General features: G+C 44.3%; 1 protein-coding gene across 2 annotated transcripts in view; it reads right to left on the reverse strand.

Annotated features, from left to right (window-relative positions):
- The window catches only part of LOC124622572 (ATP-dependent translocase ABCB1-like), a 163805-nt gene that overhangs the window by 46501 nt on the left and 98667 nt on the right, over nt 1–18637 (reverse strand). For both annotated transcript variants that reach the window (XM_047148320.1, XM_047148319.1), the window contains 4 exons: nt 14629–14833; nt 5569–5831; nt 2951–3055; nt 2640–2801 (listed from right to left, as the gene is read on the reverse strand). In XM_047148320.1, the coding sequence (XP_047004276.1) occupies nt 2640–2801; nt 2951–3055; nt 5569–5831; nt 14629–14833 (735 nt within the window). The remainder of the gene's footprint in view (nt 1–2639; nt 2802–2950; nt 3056–5568; nt 5832–14628; nt 14834–18637) is intronic.

Here is an 18637-nt window from a genome sequence, read left to right on the forward strand (position 1 = left end):
ACAGCCGATCAGTTCCAGTCAATCCACCAGGAAGGAGGTACACTGCTCGCGTTGTGTGTAGCTCAACCATGCCTAGACGGTGAATGTCGTGATTCGATCGCGTCCGCATCGTTACGTTGGGCCAGGAAGGTCTCTCAACAACGGAAGTGTCCAGGCGTCTCGGAGTGAACCAAAGCGATGTTGTTCGGACATGGAGGAGACACAGAGAGAAAGGTACTGTCGATGACATGCCTCACTCAGTCCGCCCAAGGTCTACTACTGCAGAGGATGACCGCTACCTACGGATTATGGCTCGGAGAAACCCTGACAGCAACGCCACCATGTTGAATAATACTTTTCGTTCAGCCACAGTACGTCGTGTTACGACTCAATCTGTGCGCTATAGGTTGCACGATGCGCAACATCCTCCCGGCGTCCATGTCGAAGTCCATGTTTGCAACCATTACACCATGCTGCATGGTACACATGGGCCCAACAGCATGCCGAATGGACCGCTCAGGATTCGCATCGCGTATTCTTCACTGATGAGTGTCACATATGCGTTCAACCAGACAATCGTCGGTTGAACCGGGCCGGGCTGGACGCCTTAGACATACTGTCCAGCGAGTGCAGCAAGGTGGAGATTCCCTGCTGGTTTGGGGTGGCGTTGTGTGGAGCCGACGTATGCCGCTGGTGGTCATGGAAGGCTGTGCGATACGTGAATTCCGTCCTCCAGCTTATAGTGGAACCATATCGGCAGCATATTGGCGGGGCATTCGTCTTCATGGACGAAAATTCGCACTCGAATCGTGCACATCTTGTGAATGACTTCCTTCATCATAACGACATCGCTTGACTAGAGTGGCCAGCATATTCTCCAAACATCAATCCTATCGAACATGCGTGGGATAGACTGAAAACGGCTGTTTATGGACGACGTCACCCACAATCACTCTAAGGGATCTACGCCGAATCGCCGTTGAGGTGTGGGCCAACCTGGGCCAACAGTGCCTTGATGAACTTGTGGATAGTATGCCACGACAAATACAGACATGCATCAACGCAAGAAAACGTTTTACAGGGTATTAGAGGTACCAGTGTGTACAGAAGTCTAGACCACCACCTCTGAAGGTCTAGCTGTATGGTGGTACAACATAAAATGTGTGGTTTACATGAGCAATAAAAACGGCAAAAATGATGTTTATGTTGATCTCTCTTCCACTTTTCTGTACAGGTTCCGGAATTCTCGGAACCTAGGTGCAAAATAATATATACGGGGTGAGTCACCGAACGTTACCGCTGGATATATTTCGTAAACCACATCAAATACTGACGAACCGATTCCACAGACCGAACATGAGGATAGGGGCTTTGTATGCTAAGAAGTGATCTGTAGGCCTAATACAGTAGCCAACCTATCACGACTGAATGACTCCTCGTAACATATACAAACAACACAAATCTTTTTACATATTCAACATGTTTCTCAACGACGATGATATCTTAATTTCTTTACCTTTCGGTATGCAATCTTCACTCTATCAATTAAATCTGATATGGATTTGCAGTTCTTCCAAGCACTGAATCTTTTCTATACTATCAGGCAATCCAGCCTGGTTCTTTCGTCCAGGAACCGTCGGTGCCTTGTCAGATAACATGCTAATCTCGCACTTCTCATGCCTATGGAAGACTACAGAATATTTCTCTTTTTGTTCTGTGGCTACGGCCCTCCTCATACTAATTTAAAGTCATTATCCGTTCTTCTTTCCCTCCCCCCCCCCCCCCCCCCCCTCCATGTACCATGGACCTTGCCGTTGCTGGGGAGGCTTTCGTGTTTCAGCGATACAGATAGCCGTACCATAGGCACAACCACAACGGAGGGGTATCTGTTGAGAGACCAGACAACTGTTTGGTTCATGAAGAGGGGCAGGGTCAACAGGGTTGGATGATTGACTGATTTGGCCTTGTAACATTCACCAAAACGCCCTTGCTGAGCTGGCACTGCGAACGGCTGAAAGCAGGGGGAAACTACAGCCGTGATTTCTCCCGCGGGCATGCAGCTTTACTGTGTGGTTAAATTATGATGACGTCCTCTTGGGTAAAATATAACGGTGGTAAAATAGTCCCCCATTTGGATCTCCGGGCGGGGATTACTCAGGAGGACGTCGTTATCAGAAGAAAGAAAACTGGCGTTCTATGTGCCGAAGCGTGGAATGTCAGATCTACTATTATTCAAGGCTGGAGTAGCATGGAGAGCTGCATCAAACCAGTCTCAGGACTGAAGATCACAACAACAACAACAACAACATCCAGTCTTCAGTCATATTAGTTTGTTAGCTAAATTCGTTCCTTTGTGTATGCTTTTCTCTGCGGCTTTGAACTGCCCTGTTTTCTCCTAAAGGACAGCTCAGAATTTCGTCTCACTACCGTCTAACAAGCTTCACCCACGCGTCCACGGAAAAAATACTTAGCTTTGCTCCCGGCTCAATAGCGTGACCTTAGCTCCCTCCCAGGTATGTTGTCAGTGCGGTCTCTGCTCACACCCTGTAAACTGACAGATTGGTCTGTGCTTCCCCCCCTCCCTCCCCTCCCCCCCCTGTATGTTGGCAGAGTGGTCTCAGCTGAACCCCCTGCATGTTGGCAGGATAGTCACTACTCACCCCCTGTATGTTGGCAGCATCTCCAGAGAGGCGTGCGCACAGCGCCCCTGTACTGTTGTTTTTGTCATCGAAGTAGGCCACCTCCTGGCGCAGCATCGCAGAGAACATCAGGCCTCGGAAGCGCATCGTCAGTTTCTCGCCGGCGATTCCGTACAGGTACGTCTAAAGGAGAGGAAAATGTGGCTACTTTGTTGAATGAAAAAATTGCAGACTAAACTATCTGCCATGGAGGTGGCTATCACTTAAACTTCAGTAGTGATTAACAAAGGTAATGTTACAATTTATATAGCTATTTCCTCCACATTGCAGACCTGGATGAACGTCATGAAGCCCATGACGACGCCGACGATGACGAAGAGCAGCGAGAAGTAGTCTGTATCCGCGCGAATCTTGTCAGGGTCGTCTTGTCCAAGAGTCTGCGAACAACATTTTTACTACTTAACTGATTTTCAGAGCCAGTTGTAAACCTCAGAGAAGAGAAAAAGCAGTTTACAAAAGAGCAAAGAGCTATTAATTTGTGTCAGTCTCTGAAAATAAGTAAACATTACAGAGAACGAAAATTAGAAAACATATTACAGTACAAAATAAATAAAGGGCTCTGTCTGCACACGAAATTTAGATCCGTTAAGCAGCAGGTATCTTAAAACAAGTTTCAGTTTTCCATGGAGTTCTATGTATTCAACACAAAATAACCGATGAAAAATGTTATAATGTTATTAATACTACCAGAAAAAGACACATTGCATCATTGGATGTACTCTTTGTATCATCACCTCCGTAAATGGCCTTCTGTTCACTATCAAATTTTATTAATGAATACTCTTCAAAAAATAATAAAAATATTGCTTCCTCATCAAATACGGCAATAAATGATGAAGAAAATTTTTTATGGAGGGACTAGTCATGAAGATGTTGTACCAGCAAATAATTGACGAATATAGTTATTGGAACAGCAACTAAATATGTATGAAATTCCAAATAAACCACGAATATCTTGTGAAAATGGTACCTAAAGTGAAAATATATAGCCATTATTGTCCCCCACGGCTTACACTGTCCGATTTTTTCACAAAGATAGAACATACAGTTTGATCAAAAAGTCTGATTCCCTTTATGGCATACATATGACAATCTTGCAAACGGCAGTCAATTAAGTGAAAGAAGAAGATGGTATTGGAAAACAGTCATACTGAATTTGTTTCTTCTATACATCTCCTGTACGACCACCTGTTATCATTGTCATACTTGATTTTTAATTCGTCTTCACTTGCCGTTATCATTTCTTCTTTCGTCTGTGTTCTCTGTCAGTTTTCTTCTGCAACACTAGTTCAGACAGCAACTTTGTACTTTTTTTCATTAACTTTCGTCTACAGAGTTATTCAGCTATCTCAATTGGCTTTACACGTGTCATGTGCCCTTGTATATCATCGTAGGAATATATAATATTGTTTCTGTAACTATTGTGGAGGGATAAACTATATCTCACAAACCATCTGGCACACTAGTACAAGAACCGTATCAAGATTATTCAAGAATAGTGTGAACTGAGGTTATCACGAAATACACTTCAGAAACTATATAATGATACTCGTTTTATCATTTAACTTACAATCCTGCAAGTCTCCCACGACTATAAGGAAACATACTCCCAATGTTTTACCTGCATACGTCTCACATCTTCTCCCTAAGAAACAATAACCGACTCGCAGTACCTGGCAAGGACACACCTTCTGATATCTCTACCCACCCATTCATATTTAACATAACCCTCCTTCCTTCTACACATCAGTGCTTCTCTTTTATTCCGCTCAATTCCCTCCAGTTCAGGAAGCTTACAATGGATTCCTTTTCCGAGACTAACAAATCCGCATTATTCCCTGGTTCGAGAAAGTATTATCCACAGCATCATTCTCCATCCAACAAATATATAGTTAATACACGTTGCTGTCCCCATATAAATAATCTCATTCGCTTTCCACCGGCCCGTGTCACATCTATGGCATCAACATCACATAACGTTAAACTTATACGAAAAATCGTCATCTGTAATTATGCGAGAGTTGTGGAAAAACAAAGTTCCGATCGATTGCGAAGTGGAAACCACAATAAACAGTTGTTGAAGCTTTGCAAATCTGCACTTGGTGAGTCTGAAACTAACATATCCCCATTTACCCTACTTTAGGAAAATATCATATACATCACCATTCTCCATCCAACAAATCCATAGTTAGTACACATAGCTGTCCTCACATGAATAATTTCATTCGCTTTACACCCACAAGTGACACATCTATGGTGTTAGCATCAAAAAACGTTAAAATAGTGCGAAAAACCTTGATCTGCAAATATACGAGGTATGTTCAAAACGAAGTTCTGTTATACGAAGCTAAATCACAAAAGTCAGTGGTTCACAGTTTACTTTGGATTTTCCAGCCATTTCAGTAAATTTTGATACGCCACTTTCGTCAAGATGTAAGAGGTTCAGTGCTCTTCAGTTAGTCTGTTTTTACTTTCTCATGGCAAAATCTTTGACGAGATAAAAGCGACAAAGTTTGCCGTTTATGGTTACCTTTCGCCATCGATGACGGTAAACTTCCGTAGGGTGAATTTGAACGTGTTTTTAAGCAATGAAAACAGCTCATGTTATTTACCAGGCTGGTTCGCAACAGTTTATTTTGCTCCCAGCTCGCAGAATAGCTGCTCAGCGCATTTTAATGTGACGAGGAAGTCGTCATCGACACGAAGGTTTTTTTATTGGCTACAGTTGCTTCTAAGGACTCAAAGTCTGGTCAGCACCTGGGAAAAAGTAAACATTATCGGAAGGGCGCTAGGTCGACAAAACTTGTTATTCGTATGTACACAGCCCAATTTAGATGTTTTAGGACAAACTGTAGTGTTACGAGGGATCCAAAGGAAGAGAATGACTCACCCCAATGAGATCACCGAAAAGCACGGAGAAGAGCGGCATGGCGAAGCCGCTGACGACGGAGGCGACCGTCGCGATGACGAGCAGCAGCCACTCTGGCCGGTTGACGCGCAGGATCTTGAGGATGCTGGCCGCCTTGACGGTGCCCTCCTGGTAGTGCTCCGCCATGAGCCGCTGGCCCTCCGTCAGTTCTTCGTCGTCGTCGATGGCTGACGAGGCATTGCTGCGTACGCTGATCATCCGCTCAGCCTTCATGTGTTCCTTGCCTGCAAACGCATGTTTCAGTTAGGTTCCGCTAGGTCTACTTTCATGCCCCCAACCAAGTGCAAACATTCTCTATGAGTGGTAGTTTAACATTTTTCTAACGTCAAGGCCAGAAATAGCTGAGCGTGTATCGGCTTAGAACATCCCACCAATACGGAGGGTCAACTTACTTTACGCATATAACGTAAAAGGTCCAATGAACTTTCCTATAACATCGTACCTGGGCCTCCCATACTTCGAGAACGTAGAATTTCTCGCGAAAGCATTCACCCACCACAGCCACTTCCAACAAACGCGACGACGGAGACTAGCACAGGAATCTACGATGTTACGTGGAATCTCCACCCTGCCTCCCCCCCCCCCCCTCCTCCCCCATGACATTCCCGTTTCCCGCCGCTGTACAGTTCCACATTGTATACACTGATAAGCCAAAAAATAATGACCACTGCCCACCGCGCGGTCGGATATCGCCTGGTGGCGTTGCGGGAACGTGACGCGATAGTGAAACTATGTGAGCGGAGCAGAGACGAATGGGTAATGATTGTAGCTACAATGTGGGCCTATGAACTGGTATCTCGAAAACGGCGAAGTGTGTCAAATGATCACGTGCAACTGTCATGGCAGAACAACAGTGAAACTCCGACTAGGCCATAAATGTGAGACCTGAGTTTCCCCTGGCGTATATAACTTTCAAATAACTACCGGGAATTCAGCCGGGTAACACTTTCAGCGACCGCCGATATTTCGGCGGGACAACACCCCGCCATTTTCAAGGCAAACTGCAACGGACAGGCGGTTTACATGCAAATTTGAAACCTCGTTTCTCGGACTGAAGCAGGAAAGATAACACACACACTGAACACTAGGGGCACTTTGGTGCTGAATTAACTAATCTTTATCAGCATGTGTTGACATCCACTTACTTATAATTTAATGACGAATATTACGAGGAGACAGATGGAGTTGCGATGGGTAGTCCGTTGTCTCCTGTGATCGCAAATTTGTTTATGGAAGACTTCGAGGAACGTGCACTGGAGTCGGCGTCTTTGAAACCCGCCTGTTTCTTTACATACGTTGACGATACCTTCGTTGTTTGGCCTCATGGTAGGGAGAATTTGAATGTCTTTCTAGAACATATGAACTCGATCCACCCGAACTTTCATTTTGCGATAGAGGAAGAGGATGATTGCCTTCCCTTTCTCGACGTGTTGGTTAGGAGGAAGGATGATGGATCATTGGGACATGCAGTCTACAAGAAACATACTCACACCGACTTGTACTTACAGGCTAATAGCTGTCACCATCCGGCTCAGCGTGAAGGGGCACTTCGTACATTGGTACACAGGGAACATGTCGTTTCTGACGCTGAGACTTTGCCAGCTGAGCTGTCCCATCTTGAAGTTACATTTCGTCAAAATGGTTATAGTGATAGACAGATAGAACGTGCGTTGCGCTAACGACCAACTGTACATCGGGTGATTGATGATAATTCTGAGCCAACACCTAAGTCTACTGCCTCTCTGCCTTACATAGGAAACACGTCCAACAAGATCGGTCGTATTTTACGGAAATACGATGTGAAATGTGTTTTCCGACCTCCATCTAAAATTAGAGCACTTTCGAGTTCCGTTAAGGATGATCTTGGACTGCGTAATGCGGGTGTATATCGTATTCCTTGTAGCTGCGTCATGGCATATATTGGTCAAACTATCAGGACCGTGGAGGACCAATGTACTGAGCATAAACGGTACACTCGATTACAGCAGCCAAGTAGATCTGCTATTGCCGAACATTGCTTGGATACTGGTCACCCCATGTTATATAATAACACCGAGATATTGGCATGCACGTCCAGCTATTGGCACAGTGTTATTAGGGAGGCAGTTGAGATTAAATTAGGAACAACCGCGTTAACAGGGATGGAGGTTTCTGTTTAAACTCTGTTTTCAAAAAACAGAGGGACAGAGTAAATCTACCTCACCTGCAAATTAATAATCTCACTATCGATAGCACTGACTTTGGTCATCCTTGGTGGCACTAGTGTTCAGTGTGTGTGTTATCTTTCCTGCTTCAGTCCGAGAACCGAGTTACTAAATTTGCAACTACGCCGCCTGTCCGTTGGAGTTCGCCTTGAAAATGGCGGGGTGTTCTCCCGCCGAAATATCGGCGGTCGCTGAAAGAGTTACCATTCTGAATTCCCGGAAGTTATTTGAAAGGCCATAAATGACTGGACATTCACCAGTTTTCACAGGACGTGGGGTTTGGTGGGTTGTCTGCTGTGTGAAGTCGGATAGATGACGATCTATACCACCTCTGGCGAAAGAGTATAATGCTGGTCCACGCATAAATGTTTCGGAGGACACCGTCCATCGTACAGTGTTGAACATGGGGCTCTGCCGCTGACGACTTCTACGTGTTCATATGCTGATACAATGGCATCGTCAGTTACGGTTGCAATGGTCACGGGATCATCGAGACTAGACATTAGATCAGTGGAGACGTATCTGTTCGTCGGATGAATCACGTTTTTGCTACACGAGGTCAATGGACGTCTCCGCAAACGTCGTCATACTGGCGAACGACGGGTCGAAACGTGCATCGCGCCACGAGCGCAGACCGGTGGGAACAGCGTTATACTGTTGGGAGACATCTGGTGCCATGTACCTCGACACACCTGAGAACAAACTGTCGCAACTGTGATACGCAGAAATGATGTTGTATTGCGTTCCAAAGATAACACAACAATTTATTAAGCAGGAGCTCAAGATGTTTTGGCTCGTCAGTGTATATATGTGCTACTTGGAAAAACATACGTCTTCTGCAGCTTTAAAAGTGAGATTATAGTGGGTAGGGGTTAATGCATATAAGCAGGAAAAACAATACTCTAATGTTCGTGTACGCTGCGTAACACAGTCACATCGATTAGATACCTAGAGCAACCGTTGCAGACCTACATGCAATGGAGCGAGGTGGTTAAGGGCACTACAAGGGAGGCGAATGGCCACATACCTAAAGATGACCGCATGGGGGCAGGACCATGTTGTACTTTGGAAAATACTTTTACATTGGAAAAAATATTAAATCCTTGGAGTAATTTTTATAATTTCAGGTAAGGACTACAGCGTACGTGGAAAAAGAGAATATATTGAAGTTCTATTATGGGCCAGCCAGATGCGAAATTTTATTTGTGTTCCGAGGTACAACACTCTCACTACTGCTTCAGCGTTTGGGATCCCCACCAGTTGGGATTAAGGAAAGTCACACAAGCAATTCAGAGGAAGATAGTGCTTTTTTCCGAAACATTGCCAGAAAAGTTTAGAGAAAGACCACTGGTAACAGCCTGGAGGACCAGCCACCTGCTCAACGTACATTCTGCCAAAGAATCACAAAGACAAGATTATATGACATGACTGTTTGTACGGGGACATACAGATAGTTATTTTCCCACGCTGAGTTTGCAAGTGAAACAGGAAAGGGAATGTCTGGCTGTAATAGAAGGTATCTTCCACAGTGCACCGTCTCGTAGCCTAAGGAATAAGTATGTAGATACAGATACACTGAAGGGCCAAAGAAACTGATATAACTGCCTAATATCGTGTAGGGCCCACGCAAGCACCCAGAAGTGCCGCAACAGGACGTGTCATGGACTCGACTAATGTCTGCAGTTGTTCTAGAGGGAACGGACACAATGAATGCTCTAGGGCTGTCGATAAATCCGTAAGAGTACGAGGGGGTGGAGATCTCTTCCGAACAGCACGTTGCAATACATCTAATATATGGCTTTGGTGGCCAGCGGACGTGTTTAAACTCATAAAGTGTCCCTGGAGCCCGCATCTCGTGGTCGTGCGGTAGCGTTCTCGCTTCCCACGCCCGGGTTCCCGGGTTCGATTCCCGGCGGGGTCAGGGATTTTCTCTGCCTCGTGATGGCTGGGTGTTGTGTGCTGTCCTTAGGTTAGTTAGGTTTAAGTAGTTCTAAGTTCTAGGGGACTTATGACCACAGCAGTTGAGTCCCATAGTGCTCAGAGCCATTTTTTTGTCCATGGAGCCACTCGGTAGCAATTTCGTAAGTGTGGGATGTCGCATTGTCCTGCTCGAATTGCCCAAGTCCGTCGGAATGCACAATGGACATGAATGGATGCAGGTGATCAGACAGGATGCTTACGTACGTGTCACTTGTCAGAGTCGTATCTAGACGTATCAGGGGTCCCGTATCACTCCAACTGCACACGCCGCACACCAATGCTGAGCCTCCATCAGTTTGAACAATCCCTTGCTGGCAAGCAGGGTCCATGGATTCATGAGGTTGTCTCCATACCCGTACACGTCCATCCGCTCGACACAATTTGACACGACACTCGTCCGACCAGGCAACATGTTTCCAGTCATCAACAGTCCCATTTAGGTGCTGACGGGCACAGCCGAGGCGTGAAGCTTTCCGTCGTGCAGTCATCAAGTGATCAAGAGTGTGCCTTCGCTCCGGTAGCCCATATCGATGATATTTCGCACGCTGATTTACTGATGGCCCAGCACTGAAATCTGCAGCAATTTGTGAAAGGGTTGGACTTCTGTCACGTTGAACGATTATCTTCAGTCGTTGGTGGTCTCGTTTTTGCAGGATCCTTCTTCCGGCCGCAGGTATGTCTGGGATTTCATGTTTTACCCGATTATTGGTATTTGCGGTACACTCGCGAAATGGTCGTACGGAAAAATCCCCGATTCCGTAGCTAACTCGGAGAAGCTGTCCCATCGCTCGTGCGCCGACTATATCTTGGCGTTGTAACTGACTTAAATCCTGACAACCTGCCATTGTAGCAACAGTAACCGATCTACCAACTACATCAGACACTTGTTGTCTTATATACACTATGTGATCAAAAGTATCCGAACACCCCCAAAAACATATGTTTCTCATATTAGGTGCACTGTGCTGCCACCTACTGCCAGGTACTCCATATCAGCGACCTCAGTAGTCATTAGACATCGTGAGAGAGCAGAATAGGGCGCTCCGCGGAACTCACGGACTTCGAACCTGTTCAGGTGCTTGGGTGTCACTTATGTGATACGTCTGTACGCGAGATTTCCACACTCCTAAACATCCCTAGATCCAATGTTTCCGATGCGATAATGAAGTGGAAACGTGAAGGGACACGTATCGCACAAAAGCGTACAGGTCGACCTCGTCTGCTGACTAACAGGGACCGCCGACATTTAAGGAGAGTTGTAATGTGTAATACGCAAACATCTCTCCAGACCATCACACGGGAATTCCAAACTGCTAACTATGACAGTTAGGCGGGAGGTGAGAAAACTTGGATTTCATGGTCCAGCGGCTAGTCATAAGTCACACATCTCGCCGGTAAATGCCAACTGACGCCTTGCTTAGTTTAAGGAGCGTAAACATTGGACGACTGAAAAAATGTGCTGTGGAGTGACGAACCACGGTACACAATGTGGTGATCCAACGAAAGTGTGTGAGTATGGCGAATTCTCGGTGAACATTTTCCAGCGTGTGTAGTTCCAAAAGTAAAATTCGGATGCGGTGGTCTTTTGGAGTGGTCGTGTTTTTCAAGGAGGGGGCTTGCACTCCTTGTTGTTTTGCGTGGCACTATCACAGCAGACGCCTACAGTGATGTTTTAAGCACCTTCTTGCATCCCACTGTTGATGAGCAGTTTGGTAATGGCGATTGCATCTTTCAGCACGTTCGTTCGCCTGTTCATGACGTACGGCCTGTGGCGGAATGGTTACACGACAATAACATCCCTCTAATGGACTGGTCTGTACAGAGTCCTGACCTGAATCTTATGGAATCCCTTCGGGAATTTTTGGAACGCCGACTGCTTGCTCGGCCTCACCGACCGACATCAATATCTCTTCTCAGTGCAGCACTCCGTCGAGAATCGGCTGCTATTCCTCAAGAAATCTTGCAGTTCCTGATTGAACGTAAGCCTGCGAAAGTGGAAGCTGTTATCAACACTACGGGTGGGCGACCATCATTTTGAATTCCACCATCACCAATGGAGGGCGTGACGAACTTGTAAGCCATTTTCAGCCAGGTGTCCTCATACTTACATAGGGTAGTCGCTGCCGACCGCAGTGCCGTATTCTGCCTGTTTACATATCTCTGTATTTGAATACTCATGCCTATACCAGTTTCTTTGACGCTTGAGTGTATATACACATAGAAATGAATGAAACGAATATTGGGGTGATGGATAGCATTGCAGCTAACATTTGACCCCTTGGGTATGGTAGTGACCGAAGAAGGAAATGATGTTTACAATACATCTCAGTTATGCTTGTATCAGTTTTAATCTGCGTTTGTCCAAATATAACTTACTTGTAAATAATAGTCAGCACTGTAACTTTTAAGACTTAGCTAGCATCGCAATTTGTGGGGTTGACGATTGAATATTTATGGAATGTAAGCATGCCTGTCAACCAAGCTTCCATCAGATATACCATAGTATCTAAAAGTATACAGTCAAGATGAATAAGCAACAGGAAAATGTATGATAGTAAATGTGTGATAGCTTGTTACCCATTGTTCCTCCGAGTTAGGATGCAATCGGGACGTTCAGTTTTCACTAATGTCTGTGTATATCTAACGAAAATCCGAGACCATAAGGCGATCGAGTAATTATCTGCTTTCGATCGCCATACAATAACACGCCTCTCGGGTCGCTTAAAGTAAATAAGGACCTCACAGGCCGGTAACGTGAGAGGTGAGACATCGTCAATCGGAATGAGGTTTATGGCTTTGCGTGGTTGGGGTTTAATATCCCGCCGAGTACGAAATAGCTATAGACGGATCAGTGACATGTTGTTGTTGTGGTCTTCAGTCCTGAGACTGGTTTGATGCAGCTCTCCATGTTACTCTATCCCGTGCAAGCTTCTTCATCTCCCAGTACCTACCGCAACCTACATCCTTCCGAATCTGCTTAGTGTTTTCCTCTCTTGGTCTCCCTCTACGATTTTTACCCTCCACGCTGCCCTCAAATACTAAATTGGTGATCCCTTCATGCCTCAGAACATGTCCTACCAACCGATCCCATCTTCTAGTCAAGTTGTGCCACAAACTTCTCCCAAATCCTATTCAATACTTCCTCGTTAGTTATGTGATCTACCCATCTAATCTTCAGCGTTCTTCTGTAACACCACATTTTAAAAGCTTCTATTCTATTCTTGTCCAAACTATTTATCGTCCATGTTTCACTTCCAACCATGGCTACACGCCATACAAATACTTTCAAAATTGACTTCCTGACACTTAAATCTATACTCGATGTTAACAAATTTCTCTTCATCAGAAACGCTTTCCTTGCCATTGCCAGTCTACATTTTATAACCTCTCTACTTCGACCATCATCAGTTATTTTGCTCCTAAAATATCAAAACTCATTTACTACTTTAAGTGTCTCATTTCCTAATCTAGGACCCTCAGCATCACCCGGCTTTATTCGACTACATTCCATTATCCTCGTTTTGCTTTTGTTGATGTTCATCTTATATCCTCATTTCAGGACAGTATCCATTCCGTTCAACTGTTCTTCCAAGTCATTTGCTGTCTCTGACAGAAGTACAATGTCATCGGCGAACCTCAAAGTATTTATTTCTTTTCCATGGATTTTAATACCTACTCCGAATTTTTCTTTTGTTTCCTTCACTGCTTGCTTCACAGATGCAATAACATCTGTCTCACTGCCTTCCCAACCACTGCTTCCTTTTCATGCCCCTCGACCCTTATAACTGCCATCTGGTTTCTGTACAAATTGTAAATAGCCTTTCGCTCCCTGTATTTTACCCCTGCCACCTTCAGAATTTGAAAGAGAGTGTTCCTGTCAACATTGCCAAAAGCTTTCTCTAAGTCTACAAATGCTAGATACGTAGGTTTGCCCTTGCTTAATCTAGCTTCTAAGATAAGTCGTAGGGTCAGTATTCCCTCACGTGTTCCAACATTTCTACGAAATCCAAACTGATCTTCCCCCAAAATCGGCTTCTACTAGTTTTTCCATTCATCTGTAAAGAATTCGCGTTAGTATTTTGCAGCTGTGACTCATTAAACTGATAGTTCGGTAATTTTCACATCTGGCCACACCTGCTTTCTTTGGGATTGGAATTATTATATTCTTCTTGAAATCTGAGGGTATTTCGCCTGTTTCATATATCTTGCTCACCAGATGGTAGAGTTTTGTCAGGACTGGCTCTCACAAGGCCGTCAGTAGTTTTAATGGAATGTTGTCTACTCCGGGGGCCTTGTTTCGACTCAGGTCTTCAGTGCTCTGTCAAACTCTTCACGCAGTATCGTATCTCCCATTTCATCTGCATCTACATCCTCTTCCATTTCCATAATATTGTCCTCAAGTACATCGCCCTTGTATAGACCCTCTATATACTCCTTCCTCCTTTCTGCTTTCCCTTCTTTGCTTAGAACTGGGTTTCCATGCCCTCAGGAAAAATTACGGCCGTAGTTACCCCTTGCTTTCAGCCGTTCGCAGTACCAGCACAGCAAGGCCATTTTTGTTAGTGTTACAAGGCCAGATCAGTCAATCATCCAGACTGTTGCCCCTGCAACTACTGAAAAGGCTGCAGCCCCTCTTCAGGAACCACACGTTTGTCAGGCCTCACAACAGATACGTCTCCGTTGTGGTTGCACCTACGGTACTACTAACTGTATCGCTGAGGCACGCAAGCCTCCCCACCAACGGCAAGGTCCATGGTTCATGGGGGGGGGGGGGGGTGTCGCTGACATGACGAGAGCATATCCTGAAGATGAGCAAGAAGGAGTGTTTAGAACTCACCTCCTTCTTCGCCTGGAGAAGTAGGATCCTCGGAGCCCGAAATCTGAGTGGTGACGAGGTCGAAATAGTGGCCACGATGCTCCATCAGCACATCGTGAGAGCCTTGCTCCACCACCCGGCCATCGTGGATCACAACTATCTTGTCTGCGTTGCGGATCGTTGACAGCCGGTGAGCCACGATGATCGTCGTCTGGCCCACGCTCGCCTGCCAAAGACAAATACGATTACCTTCGGTAAGAGTTTTACTTTCGCCGCCATTTTCCAGTTCGTTGAACTTCTTGAGACCTGTCCCGAATCTCACATCTCTTCCTTATTGGTGCAAAATAGCTTACTTATGAATAATAACCATGTTCCCTATCATCAGCCTCATAAAACGATGCAGTAATTGCCATACTTATTGTCGATCAGTCTTCGAGAACGACACTTTTTTATACTATGTGCAGAAAACGAAATCCGATAATACGGCCAGGCATGGTAAGAGGATGTCGAATCAAGTAAAACTACTCAAGTAGTCACATGTGGGAAATGTATCATTTTGGTAGTTTGGCCTTTAAACGGCAGTCAGTCAGCGAGGAGGAAATGGTCGTAAGAATTTTTGAGATAGTGGTAACCTAGCAGCACACACCTGCCGTTCTTGAGAGAGAGCTGGTCACTTATTATACGAAGTACATTTGTAGCGACTTTGGAGAAGAAACACCGAGTACGTACCGCAAAAAAATGTGATTTGCTTGGTGTGTCATCATTTACTGATGTATTAAAATATGTGTAACTTTCAGTTCTCGCTATTAAAACATTGCATCATCCAAGTTGTAGCCTACGTATTTCCGTACCTTCGCTTTCACATTAACAAATTATGGTACTACGGACATTTCTAGCGTAACCGATTTCTTAGTCAAATTGAAAAATCGACTCTAACGAGATTGACAGTGGATAGGAATTTAAATTTTGACTAGCTTTGAGTGTTGAAATAAAAAATTATCCTGAGCTGATTTAACCACTAAATGCTATCCTTGGGCGCTTGGGGAAGTCAGGTTTCACTCACCGGTATTCACGCACTCAAGACTGGTTACCGTTTTCAGAGGCTGTGGAGAATTCTTGCAGGGCAGAGGTATCTATGAAATCATTCTACTGTACACGTAGCCAATAAGAAACAGTCTCGGATGACATGCAAGTCCATAATTCTGCTGATTCTGATTTCTGATAACATCAACCGCCCACGTGTGCTACACTCGTGCATTTTCTTCAAGAGGTTCGATTTTTAGCGTTCTACTTTCTTGCCAGAGTTACGCGTCACAGGATTCGACGCTGAATCGGGGCTCGACAGAGAATAAATCACGCAGCTAAGCGATGTGCTGTTTCACCCATGTATGACGTTCCTCTATCCAGTATCTACGAGAAAAACTACGATGCTGCATGTTTACTGATACAAACGCTGTGACTATAGGTATCAATTTCATAAATAAATCTGCCATCCACCACGGAAACATTTGATGGCAGAAACAACCAAAAAATGTCAGTGAATGACATTTATCAGGATATAATTTTACAATATTAAATTTTGGAACAAAAATAGTTATTTTTCCTTTTGTGAATCCAGGTGAAGCACGTAACGTAAGGTAGTGACTACATACCAATAGATGTGACAGTTTGTGAAGGCCAGCATTTAAAATCCCAGTGTGTTTATGTAATCACAATTGCTGTACGACTCGTAAGTAATGGCTGTTTTTACGACGACGCGCATCAGACACAAGAGGCGGTGCTGGGATGTGATACTAAGTATTGTACTTATTGCTGCCTTCCAGACAATTCATTGTAAGAAATTTAAATTGAATGCATGTTAGGTTATAAGTAAATGTGATTTTTCTGTTTACCGAAATGATATTTAGCAGTTGCAAACATTACTATGCTGTAGTCCCAAAATCATGTGCTTACCTACCAATAACTTTACAAGCACTACAGGGAAGAAGTGGGAGTACACTGCTGAAACCGCAGCGTACTGATTGGAATGGCTGGATGCGTCCGCCCCAAATTTTCAACTCGGTTATCGATCGCTATGAGCTGTAGTCGAATAATACCTTTACTCGTTTCTGGCACCTGTGGCAGCAGAACGTGCGAGCGACCAAACAGTCATTAGGATCTGCTGTTAGCCGAGAGAGGATTAAGTCATGTCCAGAGTAGCATGATGTAAAGAAAAACGAAGGAATCGAACTTGTACAAAATACCCGGCTGTGGTCAGCAACAATTCTTTAGAGCTACATTTCTTACGATTCATATCAAATTGAGCTTACATTATAGTAATGGTTAACTTCAACCCAACATTGTGAGTGAGTAGCCTAGACTGTAGGGAATCCATTTGTGAATACTTTTGGGGAACAATAAACCTCTCCAGACCCATCATTAAGTTTACTTTGTTATCGAAACAACACAACTATTATGCACAGGGTCAGTAAAAATACCAATGACACGTGACATTCATCTCTTAGCATCCTCGTCCCCCGATTGCCTAGGTTGCTGTAAGCTGCATGGCAGATCAAAATACAGGGTAAAAGTTTCACGAGGTGAATCTTTACAGCTGTCAAGAATTTGAAGAACTGAATGTTCGATGTGAGCTAGACACGTTTATTCTTATTTTCTGCCAGTTTCTGTCGTAGAAGCCATCTTATTCCTGCGAAGATGGTCACTATGACCCAAAACAGGATAAAATTGACAAATTTTAACAGCTGATGGCGAACGTGCAGTTCTTCAAAATTCAGGGTGCTTCAGGTGAAATAGTAAATACCGTATGAGGTGATACTATTTATTAATTCGCAGAAAACATGCCCAGTATCAAGCACCCATTTATCGTTACTTATGGAGGCCTACCTGTTAAGTTGTAATGCCAACAAATACTCACAGAAGGTTTTAAGTATAAGCTAATCATTAAGTGGTGTTATGTTCTTTTTGTTATATTGTGTTACGTTGTTTATGTCATGTTATGTAACTCAATTTAGTTTTGCAGTTCTTAAATTGTAATACTATGTATCCAGTACTCTTTTAAAAGTCACCTAGGGACGAATAATGCCACTACTGGTACAACTATTACTATTAAGTTCAAAGTTTATTTTGATAAATGTCACCCGTGCCTTCGATGCCCTTTCTAATTGTCTAGACAACACTTCATACAGTGTAGTATTCTGAGGTCGTCTGTACTTTCCTTTATGAGACCAGCTGTACTGACAATCTGTTCAATCAATCCATCTCTAGCGATTACTTTTCATTTTTATGCTGTACCTTTCAACAATCTTAAAGGGATAAAATTCGGGGAACTTAGTGGGCAAAAGCGTGATCGTTTATGTCGATCCATTTTCCGCAGAATGTCAGATTGTTAGATGATGTCTGCTCTGGCCACTAAAATCTGGAGGGGGGCTCCGTCATGCTGGAATGCACCTACTCATCCTTGTAGCCACAGGAACATTTTACGCAAGCGGTAGAATCTCGTTTCCAGAAAATCCTAGATAATGAGTTCCACTAAGACGATGCGGTGCCGTAAGAGGCCATGTCGACTGATCGTCTTTCTTACCATTTCACACATTTACGAAGAGGTGTACGTGCCTTTGTGGAAGTAGACAAAGGCAAATGGTTTTCGCTACAGAAATGATCATCGATAAAAACAACCATAGCTACTGCAATACCAACAAGCGAAATAAAAACTGACGTCTGTGGCCAGCTGCATTTCTGCAACCAATCAAATTGGACAGTTGTTATATGGGATGCTTTCGCGAAGCTGTATATACTGATACTTCCTAAAATGCTTACTGTTGCTAATCAAACACTCTGTATGCGAGGAAAAACGTAGGGGGTTTACAATCGTAACTTCGGTTGGCCGTACTACACACTGTTGTGTGACTATTTCTGCAGGACTTCGGACTACGGAGGTCCGCAGAAATGCTAACATTTGGCAGTAATCGTTTTGCACTGGTGCTGGCTGATGTGACCTCACTGAGGAACAGTCTCAGCTTCCAGAACTGCG

Source organism: Schistocerca americana, chromosome 7, assembly GCF_021461395.2.
Source record: "Schistocerca americana isolate TAMUIC-IGC-003095 chromosome 7, iqSchAmer2.1, whole genome shotgun sequence".
NCBI lineage: Eukaryota > Metazoa > Arthropoda > Insecta > Orthoptera > Acrididae > Schistocerca > Schistocerca americana.